General features: G+C 42.8%; 1 protein-coding gene across 3 annotated transcripts in view; it reads left to right on the plus strand.

Annotated features, from left to right (window-relative positions):
• The window catches only part of ME3 (malic enzyme 3), a 129547-nt gene that overhangs the window by 84331 nt on the left and 29671 nt on the right, over positions 1-15545 (plus strand). For all 3 annotated transcript variants that reach the window (XM_039342963.1, XM_039342962.1, XM_039342964.1), the window contains one exon: positions 996-1099. In XM_039342963.1, coding sequence (XP_039198897.1) covers positions 996-1099 — 104 coding nt within the window. The remainder of the gene's footprint in view (positions 1-995; positions 1100-15545) is intronic.

Here is a 15545-nt window from a genome sequence, read left to right on the forward strand (position 1 = left end):
AGTGCTTTAAACATTAATGTTTCCTATCTGCACCATTTTAAAGCTCATCTCTGTCCACATGTTGACACTTCAGCACTAAGTTTGCTAGTATATTATTCTGAAACTACGTCCCTGGTCTTTGAATATCATTTCTGCTTATGAATACAGGTAATTCTCAACTTACAACAGTTCATTTAGTAACCATTCAAAGTTACAACAGGCTTGAAAACTGTGACTTACGACCGTTTTTCCAGAGTTATGACCTTTGCAGCATCCCCATGGTCAGCATCCCCAAATTCAGAGGCTTGGCAACTGGTTCATATTTATGACCGTTGCTATGTCCTGGGGTCACGTGATCCCCTTTGATGATCTTCTGACATGCAAAGTTCATAGGAAAATCGGATTCACTTAACCGGGTTCCTCATTTATCAACTGCAGTGATTTGCTTAACAATTGTGGCAAAGAGAGTCTTAAAATGGGGCAAAACTCACTGAACAGCAGACATTTGGGGCTCAGTTATGGTCGTAAGTCGAGGACTACCTAACTGGGGAATTCTGGGAGTTGAAGTCCATCCATCCTAAGTTGCCAAGTTTGAAAAACATTGTCCCACACAACGCCCAAAGCGACCCACTGCAATTGGGTAGCCCTATGTTCCCAGGAAGACACATCTGCTTGAAAGATGTTTCAAAAGACAGCTCCTTTAAACAACAGAGCCCTGCAGTCAGACAAACAGAATAATAGAGTTGGAAAGGACCTTGGAGGTCTTCTAGTCCAACCCCCTGCTCAGGCAGAAAACCCTAGTCCGTTTATTCCCAGGAAAAGACAGAGGTTTTATGAGCCAGGTTCCTGTTCCCACATTCCTGAGGTCACCAAACCTGAGCCACCACACGCAGCCTTACTCTTGGGGGCTAAGTGCCTGAAATGAAGATAATATTAATTTTTGTCGCTAACGCCAGCAGGAGAAAATATCCCGTAGTGCAAGCAGACATTGTTTGTTTTCTCTTCCTCTATTTTAGGCGCTCCTGAACGATCCGCTCTACATTGGCCTCAAGCACAAACGGGTTCGTGGGAAAGAGTACGACGACTTGCTGGATGAGTTTATGCAAGCAGTTGCAAACAAGTGAGTAGGCTTCTCCTCTCCATTAGCTGCTTTATCGTGAGAGATTGGATTGAGGCATGTAAACAAACCAGCTTTCAGCGCAGATTGAAGCAGAGAAAAATTGTAGCCACAGATGCCCCCGTGGGTGGTCTGGGAATGACCCTTTGGATATAGACCCTCTTAAGTCATGTTTATTTATGTGGTAGAGAAGGAGCAATTTCCTATCCATAGCACAGGATGTGAAAAATGCAGCTCGCATGGGTTCCTGACATTAAGGCCAGGCCCAGTGAATAATACTTTTTGTTAAAATAGTCGCTCACAGTTAAGGTGTATGGGAATGATCTTGGGAAATGGGGGAAAAGTCACAACAATCATGTAACTGGTAGAAGAATAATTTGGGGTTGCAACTCGAACCAGGGTTGTGCAAGAATAAGTAAAAATGAGATCCAGACAGTTGTGAGGAAAGAAGAAATATTTATTATTAAAAGCAAAACAATAGCAATAGCACTTAGACTTATATATTGCCTCACAGTGCTTTACAGCCCTCTCTAAGCAGTTTATAGAGTCAGCCTATTCCCCCCAACAATCTGGGTCCTCATTGTATCAGCCTCAGAAAGGTGGAAGACTGAATCAACCTTGAGCTGGTCAGGATCGAACTGCTGGGAGTTGGCAGAGTTAGCCTGCAATACTGCATTCTAACCACTGAGCCACCAGGGCTTTGGTATTTGTCTTTAGGGGCAGCTGCAGAGAAATGGGGTACAGAGACACAGTTGTATAGAGGAGCTTGTCTTAGAAAGTGTCTACGTGCTGATTCTAGGGTGCCACTTGAGGGGCGTGTGTGTGTCTGTAGGTAGGTAGGTCATCTATGATGTTTATTCTTGTGATCATGCAGTTCTGCTGGGAGACCTCATTTAATTAATTCCATTTGTGTTTGCAGACCTTCTCCTTTGATATGTGGATTAGATCTGGGTGACTTATTTGGGAGGGGGGAGTGAGGAAGTTTGAGTAAAAGATTTTCCCCCGTCTGCTATTTTTACACAATGTAGTTTCAGCTTGACTGTCAATTATCTAGTGGAGACACTGATTCTCAGTCCATTGTGGATCTGTTAATGTTCTAAAAAAAGATGGAAACAGTATAGGGAATAATGTGTATTTTGATATAAAACTTCTCACATAACAGAATAACAGAATTGGAAGGGACCTTGGAGGTCTTCTAGACCAACCCCCTGCTAAGTATAAGAAACCCATACCATTTTGGACAAATGGCTGTCCAATCTCTTCTTGAAAACTTCCAGTGATAGAGCATCCACAACTTCCAGAGGCAAGTAATTCCGCTGTTTAACTGTTCTCACGGTTAGGAAATTTCTCCTTAGTTCTAGGTTGCTTCTCTTCTTGGTTAGTTTCCACGTGAGACGCAGAAGGAATGTGGGCATGGTGAACATCTGAGAAAGGACCATTGTAGTTTCATGAGCTGTAAATGGAAAAGATATATTTTTAGACTTTAAATTCTGCTAAGGTATCTTTACAATAAAGTAGAATTAGGCCTTCTGGGTGTACTTATGTCTGGGTTACCTTGCTAAGCTACTATCACACAGCAAGTGAAAACTCACATCTTAATGATCTCCATATTCATTCAGGAAAGCTTCCTCAAACGAATGCTCAGATCTGTATGTCCCCTATAGTCACATTTCAGGAAGTAATCTCACTCACAAGTAGACCCAACTTACAAAAGGTTTCCTCCTCCTCTTCAACAGCAAAAGACAGCACCAGACTGAAGTTGCTTTAATTGATGTCAAATGTAACTTAATCCTTTTGATTCACTATGGAGAGGTGTGTGTGTGTGTGTGTGTGTGTGTGTGTGTGTGTGTGTGTGTGTGTATGTCTTTGGTTGTTCAGGTTTTCTCCTGTGTAAAATTGGAAGTGTCTTGGTGACGTTTCGACGAAGTCCCATTCGTCATCTTCAGGCTGGTGTTTTCATCTTCGTGCTTTGAGGAGCAATGTGTATCAAGTTAAATATGTGTAGCAAGTTAAAAGGAAGAAACAGCTAAGACTACACCTTGCTCCTTGAAGCACGAAGCTGAAAACACCAGCCTGAAGATGATGAATGGGACTTCGTCGAAACGTCGCCAAGACACTTCCAATTTTACGTGGGAGAAAACCCAAATAACCAAAGACCTACATACAAACACCCGCGAAAACCTCAGAAAACATACATACATACATACATACATATGTATGTCTTTGGTTATTCGGGTTTTCTCCCGCGTAAAATTGGAAGTGTCTTGGCGACGTTTTGACGAAGTCCCATTTGTCATCTTCAGGCTGGTGTTTTCAGCTTCGTGCTTTGAGGAGCAATGTGTAGTCTTAGCTGTTTCTTCCTTTTAACTGCCAGTGGGGGTATGAACTGATTGGGCGGGAGCTTGGCTGTGTTTTGGTTGGGTGGAGGTGTGTTCTGATTGGTTAGGGGCTTGGCTGTGCTCTGATTGGATGGGGGGGTTGGCTGTGCTCTGATTGGATGGGGGAGTGTTCTGTTTGGGTGGGGGCTTTGTTGTGCTCAGGTTAGTCTGAGTTGCAGGGGGGTTTAAGGTAAAACAAATTTTATTGGTTTTTTAATTCTTAAGACAAAGTGCTCGAGACACACCGTGGTGCTGGGGTAATCAAAAATCCCAAAACAAAACATATATATAAACAACTCAATCTATACATCAAATATTCCCTATTTCCCTCAAATAGCTTAATATATTTAAAATAGTCTGTTTCTAATTTAAATTTCTATTAATCCTAAACCTGTTTTAGAGCTTTATGCAATTACAAAACCATAATCAAATTTTACTTTACATAACCACATTATCAGTTCAGGTATCCCTTCCAAATATATCCTAATTCCTTAATTTTATCGTAAATCTTGTTTATTTCTTCTTACACTAATATTTCCCAATTAAAATAAAATATTGATCTATCCTATACATATCTTATCCATCAATCAATCAATTTCTTTAAACTGACAAAATAATATCAACCTTAAATCATTTAAGTCCATTAGACAAGGTTCTGATTTCATCCAATTAATTATCAAACCTAATAACATCCATATTATCAAACAAACACATCATCTTATTAAAATAACATTCAATTAATTATTAGTTCAATCCTGATCTAAAACACCTCTTCAATTTTCTTCATTCTCTATGGAGGTATATTTATTTCTTCACTATTTTATACTTTGCCTTTCTACCAAACAAATAATATCTAAGTCACTTTTCATAATAACTTTAAGCTGGTTGAAGTACAACTCCCAGAATTGTAGGAGTTGGAATCCACCCACCTAGAACTTGCTGAAGTTGAAGAACTCTCGTCTAAACCCACAAAAAATGATTACAAATAGCCTAGCCAGCTTATAAGTAGAACATTAAATGTCAACAGTTAAAATATAATTGAATAAAAGATGACCAAATTAGAAATAAAGTAGGGATTTGGTGAAGCAATACATCAATTGAAACTTAATAAATTAATTGAAATGCTACTTAGCAGTAAATCAACTGAAAAGCTTCTTAATAATAAAAAATGTCTTTGCCTGCCCAAAAAAGCTAGAAAACAAAATCAGCATGATCTTTCCTGGGCAGGAAACTGAGCCAGAAGCCAACCAGTTTTTGCCAGATGTCCCTCCAGGAGTAGAAAACAGATTTGCCTTTCCTGAGAAATTTCAATATAAATTGATTTATTTGAGAACATATCCTTCAAAAGGCTCCATCCCATGTCGTAGAAGGAATTTATAAGTTTCTCACTAGCGATGGAATGGGGAGGAAGTGGCTGATGGGGAGGAAGTGGCTGATGGGGAGGAAATGCTCAAGTTACAACAATCTCTTTCATGTCAAGTTTAGTTCTACAACTCCCCAATCTAGATGGACAGCTACAGTATATAAATTGATATCATTATCATCGATCATCATTGATCATCATCAATCATCATGTATGGGTTTGGGATTTCCAGGTGATCCTCTATCCAATATTGTCCTTGTGACCCCCTCATCTGGACTACTGCAATGCACTTTACATGGGGCTGCCCTTGGAAGAGCATTCGAAACCTTCAACTATGCAGAATGCAACTGGACTGGCCATAAAAAGTGTCAAATATTCAACATGTGTAACACCACTGCTTTGTGAGCTGCACTGGTTGCCAACATATTTCTGGGTGCTGGTTGAATGCCAGCATTTAGAATCCTAGTTATCACCTTGAAAGCACTTTAGGGCAGGGCTTTTCAACAGTGGTGTGGGTACCACCTGTGGTACATTGGCACCTGGCAGGTGGTACGTGACCATCCTAGAAAAGTGGTAGCAGGGGAGGGGAATAAGCTGAACCGGTGGCAGCACCACACAAGCCTGAGCGAGAGATGGCTGGAGCTGCAGGGCTGTCGGGGCTCAGCAGAAGCGCCAGGATCAGCGCCAGGCTCCAGCTATAGCTCGGCTCTGAGCCTGGTGCTTCTGCTGAGCCCTGAAGAAGCACCAATCAGCTGTAGCTCGGCGCTGATCCTAGTGCTTCTGCTGAGCCCAGAAGTGCCGATCAGCTAGAATGTTGCAGCATCTCCAGGGTCTTGTGATTTATATTCAGATGCTTGGTAACTGATTCATATTTATGACGGTCACAGTATCCCAGGATCATGTGAAGTGACCAAAGCCTGCTGCCACCACCCAGCAGATGGGGGGAATAAAAACAAAACACCCAGAGATGGCTGGCCAGGGTGTGCACACGTGGGCACGCATTCCCCCCCACTCACGCTAGCACTCATGGCCCTGTTTGCATATGTGTGCGGGCATGAACGGGAACACTAGCACAGAGGCGCGTGCACCCCAATTGTGCATGCGCAAACGGGCTGCTAGTGCGAGTGTGTGTGCATGGCCCATTTGCGCATGTTGAACGGTCACTAGCTGCCACGGAGTGTGTGCAGCCATTCACGCATGGCGCACAGCACCAGCACATGCGCGAATGTGGCCACTACTACTGCACCAGTGGTTGTGGCCCCATTTGTGTGGTGCACGCACGGGTGCATGCAGCAATTTGGAAGCTGCTCTCCCCTCTGGGCCGAGAGCCCAGAAAGGTTGGAGAACTCTGATCTATGCTGCTCAGAGTCACTTGTTTATATGGTGGCTATAGAAGTCAAATAAACAAACAAAGCTTAGCTTTTTGGAAATCAGCTGGAGTTAGCTAGGTATTGCCAGTTAGCTGGGTTGCAGATGATAAGTAGATGCTTTAGAGCCGTGGTGGTGCAGTGGTTAGAATTCAGAATTGCAGGCAAATTCTGCCCACAGTCTGGAGTTCAATTTTTTTTAAATAATATTTTATTAATTTTCCAATTTTACATCTAAGTATTTAAAAAGCAACGTGGTGGCTGGGTTAATCAATAGTTCAATAACATACAAAAATCTTTAATACAAATTTCAAGTTACAATATCAAATATTTGAGGGACTGCTACAAGGAAAAGGGGGTCACGTTATTCACCAGAGCACCAAAGGGATGGACAAGAAACAATGGTTGGAAACTGATCAAAGAGAGAAGCAACCTGGAACTAAGGAGAAACTTCCTTACAGTGAGGACAATTAACCAGTGGAACAGCTTGCCTCCAGAAATCGTGGGCGCTCCATCACTGGAGATCTTTAAGAAGAGACTGGACAATCACCTGTCTGAGATGGTATAGGTCAGTAATGGCGAACCTTTTAGAGACCGAGTGCCCAAACTGCAACCCAAAACCCACTTATGTATCGTCGGGTGCCAGGTGGGCGTGGCCCATTGGGTGGCCGTAGCCAGTTGGGTGGGCATGGTTGTGGTGGTAACGGCAGACTGGGTGGGACTAAAAAGTTCAATCAATCAATTCCAACTTTGCGAGATCTTTTTTTTCCCCGTGAGAAATTGACTGATTGAACCTTTGTTTTTTTTTTGTTTTTTTGCACACGGCGGCGGAGGCCTAAAGTGAAAAGGATTTATAAAACCCAGCTGAAGGCCTAGGACTGGGGTGATGGCACGTATGTCCACAGAGAGGGCTCTGAGTGCCACCTGTGGCACGCGTGCCATAGGTTCGCCACCACAGGTATAGGTTCTCCCGCTTAAGCGGGGACTGGACTAGAAGACCTCCAAGGTCCCTTCCAGCTTCCTATTCTATTCTATTCTATTCTATTCTAGTCTACTCTACTCTACTCTACTCTACTCTATTCTATTCTATTCTACTCTACCCTATCCTACTCTACTCTACTCTACTCTATTCTAAATCCACATTTTGAAAGGATTGAAGAAAACTCACTAAAGATCAGAATCAGAGCAACTATTCAGCAAGTGAATAACATCCCAGTTGCTGCTCTCAGTTTTCAGGCTTAATTTGGTCTTGTTTGGTGACTTGCCCAGGCGTCTGCTCCCAGACAGAACATTGGTGAGTGATTAAATCAAGAAGTCCTCACAGTGTCCTTTCAGCATCATAAATTCAGGACTTAAGACGGAAAGAGATAATATCTCCTTCCCTTGCCCAGGTCTTTTGCCCAGACGGCGTTATTAATTGGTCTGGAGAAGCACCTCAAGTGGTGGTGCCATTTTCTGCCAGTCTTCGATGGGTGATGATGTGACAAATGGCAAGGGCAGACAGAACACCTGGGATTATGCACCTAAAGCCAGATTCAGCCCCCATGATAATGGCCCAGGATAAGTTTATATGTCAGGAAGGGTAGCCCAGGCCAGCATTTATCCATCTGTTTTGGAAACATGCTCCAAGAAAAGATATTTTACTGATGTCTGTTTTGCTGGAGTTTTGAATACGTTGCAGATCTTTATCGTGATGTCTTCTTGGAAGCCTCTGCTGTGGGCAATGTAGGGAATGGGAAGTAGAAGAAATGTAGGTTACTTTAAAATACTTTTAAAAAACGGAACAATAAATAGTGACTCTTAGTTCCTGCCTTAGGCACAAAGCCATCTGGGTGACCTTCGGCCATTCAGCCCTAGGAAGCAGGCAATGGCACATGACTTCTGCAAAAGTTTGCCAAGGAAAATGGAGGAATCTGTTCAGGGGGTCACCAGGACTCAACAGTGACTTTTGAAGAGGGAGGGAGGGAGGAAGGAAGGAAGGGGAAGGAGGGAAGGAAAGGAAAGGAAAGGAAAGGAAGGAAGGAAGGAAGGAAGGAAGGAAGGAAGGAAGGAAGGAAGGAAGGAAGGAAGGAAGGAAGGAAGGAAGGGAAAGAAGGAAGGAAGGGAAGGGAAAGAGGGAGGGAAGGAAGGAAGGAAGGAAGGAAGGAAGGAAGGAAAGGGAAGGAGGGAAGGAAAGAAGTGGAAAAGAAGGAAGGAGGGAAGCAAGGAAGAGAAAGAAGGAAGGAAGGAAAGGGAAGGAGGGAAGGAAAGAAGAGGGAAGGAAGGAAGGAAGGAAGGAAGGAAGGAAGGAAGGAAGGAAGGAAGGAAGGAAGGAAGGGGAAGGAAAGAAGAGGAAAGGAAGGACAGAAGGAAGGAAGGAAGGGAAGGAAAGGAAGGAAGGAAGGAAGGAAGGAAGGAAGGAAGGAAGGAAGGAATGGAAGGAAGGAAGGAAGGAAGGAAGGAAGGAAGGAAGGAAGGAAGGAAGGAAGGAATATGAGCCGAGGTGGCGCAGCAGTTAGAGTGCAGTACTGCAGGCCACTTTAGCTGACTGTGTTCAGCAGGTCAGCGGTTCAAATCTCACCGGCTCAAGGTTGACTCAGCCTTCCATCCTTCCGGGGTAGGTAAAATGAGGACCCAGATTGTTGGGGGCAATGTAATATATATATATATATATACATTGCTTACTGGTGTACACCGCTTAGAGAGTGCTTGCACTTAAAGCAGTACATAAGTCAAATAAATACATAAATAAATAAATAAAGGAAGGGGAAAGGGAAGGGGGTTGTGTGTTCATGAAACAAAGAAAAACTTTAGATCTAAGAATGTAATAGACTTGAATGAAAGTTGTCTCATTGTTTGGAACCGATAAAGGAGAGGGAGAGAAAGAAAGAAAACATACATTTTTTAAAAAATGTAATGGCTAGAACAGCGATGGTGAATCTTTTAGAGACCGAGTGCCCAAACTGCAACCCAAAACCCACTTATTTATTGCTGGGTGCCAGGTGGGCGTGGTCCACTGAGTGGGCGTGGCTGTGGTGGTCATGGCAGACTGGGTGGGTGTGGCCAAGGTGGGTGTGGTCACCTCGATGTTGCTCGTGGGGAGGGATGCCTGTGGGGGCCGGGCAGGGTTGGGGGAGATCCAGGGGGTCTCTGGCAGGTGGGGTGATGGGTAGGAGGCTCATCCTGTGGGGAGAGGCAAGGCAGGGTGGAGGTGCCATTATCTCAGGGCAAGGCAAGACAGGGGCCGGGGCAACTGCTGCCTGACACCATCGGCCCCCGCACACAGAGGCCAGCGAGTGCATGGGGGCCGACTGTGTCCGTCAGCAGCCATAGCCTGCCGGCCCCTCGATTGGCGCACTCTGGTGCTCCGCAGCCCATTGCCAGGAGTTCAGAGAAGTGCCTAGAGAGAGGGCTCTGAGTGCCGCCTCTGGCACGCGTGCCTTAGGTTCACCACCACTGAGCTAGAATCTGCTGTTACACTGATTTTGTTCTCGAAGGTTTTCTTTCTCTGGAAGATTTCAAGAAATAATTGGGCAGCCTTTTGTCCAAGGTCTAACCCTAACCCTGGGCTGGGGGTTGGATTAGATGACCTTGAAGATCCCTTTCTATTCTGTTTTTCTAATTCATAAAGCAGAACTCAGCCTCAGGTGCTTAGCACACTTTTAGCTCCATCGAACAAATAACTCCAGAAATAATGGAGTGAGGCTTAGGAAAAAGATTAATTTAAATTTATCAGGGGAACAAAGGCCTGGTTCTTTGTGAGATAATAAAGCAGCAACGGAGTGCAAGCAGAAGCTTGCAGATTGCACTGTCTCTCCTTATGGAAGAATTTCATTTGGGTCAAAAAAAAAAAGAAAAGATTCTACCTGCCCATCTGCTTGATGGGCACAATCTGTTTGCAAGAAATGTTGAGTTCGGATGAGAAAATACATGGAAATTAAAAGTTCCTGAGGTAAATTCTCCCTGAAGTAGATCTCAACCCTTGATGATTATATGAAAATGCCTACATGGTTTGGTTGTTAAAAAAAAATGGAAGTGGAATTGTTGTCTTTCAGGGTGTTTTTTTTTTAAACTTCCCAGTACAGGTAGTCCTCGGCTTACAATAGTTCATTTACTGACCGTTCAAAGTGAAAAAAGTGATTTATGATATTTTTCCAACTGTTGTAGCATCCCCATGGTCACGTGATCAAAATTCAGACAGTTGGCAACTGACTCACATTTATAACAATGGAGTTGTGTCCCACGATCACTTTTTGTGACTTTCTGACAAGCAAAGTCAATGGGGAAGCTGGATTCACTTAACAACCATGTGACTTAACAGCTGCAATGATTCACTTAACAACTGTGCCAAGCAAAGTTGTAAAATGAGGCAAAACTCACCTAACATCGTAAATTAGCAGCATAAATTTTGGCTCAGTTGTGGATATAAATCAAGGACTACCTGTGTGTTTTGCATAGATTCCTTATTCAGCTAATTATTTTTAATTATTCTTTTGCTTTCTTAATCCCCTTTTTAATGCCTCTTTCTGGATTTCGCACGCTATGCCAAGAAGGCAAACAATTTGCCCCATACTGGGCATAAAGCCCCTTCTTTATTTGCTATATTGCTCATTCTTTCTGCTAAATCCATCCTGTTGATCCAAGCCACACTTTTTTCAGTTGCAAGCAAATAGTTCCACAGGCATTTTGAGATCAGATTCTTCCTTCATAAATGACAGGGTTTAAAGTGCAACGGCTTTAAATGGGCAACAAGGCTTTTGGCCCAGGAAAATAATTGAGTTGCTTATGATTGCTCTCTTTACCGGAAAGGAAGGCAGATGTAAGCTGTGCCTAGCAAAAACAGTTGAAACAGAGAGAGGAAATTGAGAAGTTATCTTGTTTGGATGGGTTGAGGACAAACATGTCCTTCTATTGTGACCTATTCTCAGTTGATGGATAGGCTGTTTGGTGAGAGAGGCTTTCCAATCCTAACACTCAGGGGAAATGAGGCTTGTGTACTGATGGATTGATTGATTGGTTCCTGGCTCAATAGTACATAGTCGTAACTGTGAGAGGGATCTTGGAGTCCTAGTGGATGATTACTTGAATATGAGCCAGCAGTGGGCCCCAAAGTAGAAGTTTTTAAGAAGAGATTGGACAACTATTTGTCTGAAGTGATATAGTGTTTCTTGCCTGAGCAGGGGGTTGGATTAAAAGACCTCCAAGGTCCCTTCCTTATTCTATTAATTCTGTTCTGTTAATTCTGATTGATTGATTGATTATGTGTCTTCAAGTTGGTGTCAACTCTTAGCAGCCACATAGATTTTTCTCCATAACGATCCATTCCTAACCTGTTCCTTCAAGTCTACTAAAGGTGCATTGATCGCCACTCTTAGGCCATCTACCTTATTGCTGGTTGTTCTCTTCTGTTCTCTGTATTCCATGGATTTCTGCCACAATTTCTATCCAAACTTAGACAGGGTACAGCAGACTAAATGGATCATCCGATCTAGTTTAGAAGCGTATCTACGTTTGTCTTCTGGTAATGAGGCCCTTAAACTTATTATAACGCCTGGTGAAATTAAATTTCTACACTCTCTCAGTATATTTATAAGGGAAAGAGAGAGAGGGGGGACTTTAGCGTGTGTATTTTTCCAGATGCAGCGCCATATTTTATAAACTATTCATTTTCATCCTTAATAAAAATTTATTTTTGTCCTGTCTGGACTTCTTAGGAGTATGTGTATGTCATTTAAATATTTATATACTCGCCAGATTTATGCCTTGCCTTGCTCCAGCACTTCTGGGTGGCAAATGGAGAATTCCCATCACTGTATAAGTAAGTCAGGCTGCAAAGAATGATTGGGCCAATCAATAGCATTTCTGTGGTCTCTCATCCTGCCCTATCCCCTTAAATACTATTCTGTACCAGCTTTTTACAAGCATGCATCCAGCTGTGTGCACTCATAGATTGGGAGGAAAATGTCTTCCATGCTGCTTTCTGTGGGATTTGGCAACTCCATTTGACAAGATGCTAAGACAGGTGGTGTACAGAATACCATACGTGCATTTATGTCTGTGTTCTTTTTACACCCCATCTAAGCTTTCTTTAGATGGGGAGTTGTCTTGTGTTCGGGACTGTCTTCCTTTGGGGGATAAATGCAGTAATTTGTAAGAAATTGCTACAAGGCTGATATTGTTGTCATGTGTTGTCATCTTAAAGTAAAAAGGAGTCAACAGGGAAGCTACCGCTGGGACCAATTTAGAGAACGGGATCCCTTTCTTATAAGTGGTTATACCTAGCCAACTTTGGTTGATCCACGTCCAGGTAATCATTAGGCAGTAAGCTCTGAATACATTGAAATGGTTACTAGAAGCTTAGAGAACGGCACCCATTTCTTATACCATGTTTCCCCGAAAATAAGACCGGGTCTTATTTATTTATTTATTTATTTTGCCTCCAAAAGAGGCGCCAGGTCTTATTTTCAGGGTAGGCCTTACCTCACCTCTACCACCGACAGCCCCACCCAGCCGGTCCGCTTCTTCTGGGGCCGAAGTTCTGCAGCTGCATTCGGGCCTGCATTTTGCAGTCAGGCCTTTACAGAAGGCCTAGGTAGCCGAGTACCAAGCTATGGATTCAATTCATAGCTTGGTGCTCGGCTGCTGAGATCTCGCAGAACCGAGCTATGGATTGAATCCGTAACTCGGTTCTTGGCTGCACAGGCCTTCCGGAAAGCCCTCTGACCGAGAAATGCGGGCCTGGCTGAAGAAGAGGCCAGAAGAAGAAGTGGGCCAGCAAGGAGAGGCCTGGCTGCAATTTAAGGGGGTGCGGGGTAGATGGGGCAGCTCCACCCCCCCCCCACCCCCCACCCTAGCTTGATTTTAGGTGTGTACCTCTCCCCAAAACTAGGGCTTATTTTTGGGATAGGGCAGGGGTAGACAACCTTGGCTCTTTTATGACTCGTGGACTTCAACTCCCAGAATTCCTGAGCCAGCATGGAATTCTGGGAGTTGAAGTCCACGAGTCATAAAAGAGCCAAGGTTGCCTACCCCTGGGATAGGGCTTATATTACACCCACCCCCCAAAATCAAGCTAGGGCTTATTGTTGGTGTAGGCCTTACTTTCAGGAAAACACGGTAGGTAGTTACACCCAACCAATTTTGGTTGACCTTGTCCATGAAATCATCAGGAGTTGACTCTGAGTATAGGTAATCCTCGATTTACGACCACAACTGAGCCCAAAATTTCTATTGCTAAGCAACACAGTTGTTAAGTGAGTTGCACCCCATTTTATAACCATTTTTGTCACCATTAATCCAATCACTGTTGTTCTTAAGTGATTCATGCAGTTGTTAAGTGAATCTGGCTTCCTTATTGACTTCGCTTGTCAGAAGGTTGCAAAAGTTGATCATATTTCCTCGGGACAGTGCAGCCGTCATAAATATGAGTCAATGACCAACCATATGAATTTTGATCATGTGAGCTTGGGCATGCAGCAATGGTCGTAAATCTGAAAACTGGTTATAAGTCACTTTTTTCAATGCTATTGTACCTTTGAAGGTCATTAAATGAGTGGTTGTAAGTCGAGCACTATCTGTATGTTGATGTGGTCACTACAAGTTGAGATCAATCTACTACAGGTAGTCCTTGACTTACAGCAGTTCATTTAGTGACTGTTCAAAATTACAAGGGCACTGAAAAAGTAACTTACAACCGTTTTTCACATCTACGACCTTTGCAGCATCCCCGTGGTCATGTGATCAAAATTCAGGTGCTTAGCAACTGACTCGTATTTATGACAACTGACTCGTATTTATGATGCACTGTCCCGGGGCCTTGTGATCCCCTTTTTGTGACCTTCTGATAAGCAAAGTGAAAGGGGAAGCCAGATTCACTTAACGACCGTGCTCCCAACTTAACAGCTGCAGTGATTCACGTAATAGCTGTCGCAAGACAGGTCGTAGAATGGGGCAAAATTCACTTAACACATGTTTCGCTTAGCAACAGAAACATGGGGCTCAATTGTGGTCGTAAGTCGAGGACTACCTGTACTCTGAGAGTTGAAAATGCAAATATTTAGTAAAAAAAGTCAATTCCTGACAGGAATTTGATGCAACCTTGTCAGATTTTTTTAAAAAAAATATGCTTTGTATGGCATGGATTGTAAGCTCTTTAACAGCAGATGCCCAACTGAAAAACAAGTGAGATGGGCCCTCTGAGAGGTAAATCTTTTCTTCTCTCTCATCTTTTTTTTTTTTTTAAATCAAGGAGCGAAAAAGGACTGAATTATTTGTCTTAATGCCTAGCAAGAGGCCACAAAGGCAGCTGCCTTTGTCTCCTTGTTGACAGACACTTTTTAGCAGGGAAAAAAAAAAAATCCTGACAAATAGCAACAAGAAAAAAATACACCTGGGAGGCACTAACAAAGACCAGGAACCTTTTTAATACAGTGGTGAATGGAGCTTTCAATAGCTTGTGTAGAAATAAAGCTTGATTTTCCTGGTGTCAGTTTCCAATTGGAAGTCCTCAGTGTTATCCTGGCCTTGTTCATGTGAGTCGGAGGTGCTGAATGGAAGATTGTTTTTCCATGCCAAGGTTTTATTGCTTTGCTTGGGGACCCAAAAGCAATATTTCTCTTTTTATTAGATTCTCTCTTTGCCACTTATTCAGAAGGGGTCTATTCATCACATTTTTCTGTGAACTAAGTTTCCACACATCACCAATGTCTTTCAGACTATTAGCATTATATATTCAAAGCACTGTTTGTTTAACCATGTGCTTTTAGAGAAACTCACTCCATGAGCCGTTTTTTCAAAGGGTCTGCCACATAATCCAGAGTTTGTGTGTGCACGTTAAGCAACAACCATCTCATAACAAAAATCAAAACTTTGCACCATGTGAAGACTTCATGTGGTGGTCTGGATCACACAATTTGCTAATACTATGCAATTTGGGGGGGGGTCATAGTTATGTAGTGTATATTAGAGGTGGGGACCCCTTGAGAGCTGTTTGCAACAAAATTTCATTTTAATGTATGCCGATTAGTGTGTGTTTAAAGTGACAATAAAGTTATTATTCCATTCCATTCCATTCTATTCTATTCTATTCTATTCCATTCCATTCCAATCTCTATTTTCTATTCTATTCTATTCTATTCCATTCCAATCCAATCTCTATTTTCTATTCTATTCTATTCTATTCTATTCTATTCTATTCTATTCTATTCTATTCTATTCTATTCTATTCACAATGTTTTTCACAACATGTTTGCTAAACTACAAACTACCTGCTCCAGTTTAACCTACAAAGCAGGTGGTTAGAAGGAATGACATCCTCTTTCAACTAGTCTCCTTTAGACTGCAGAACTTCTCAACCATTCTTG

This window comes from Crotalus tigris, unplaced genomic scaffold (genome assembly GCF_016545835.1).
Source record: "Crotalus tigris isolate CLP2741 ecotype Arizona unplaced genomic scaffold, ASM1654583v1 scf7180000017828.1554129, whole genome shotgun sequence".
Lineage (NCBI taxonomy): Eukaryota > Metazoa > Chordata > Lepidosauria > Squamata > Viperidae > Crotalus > Crotalus tigris.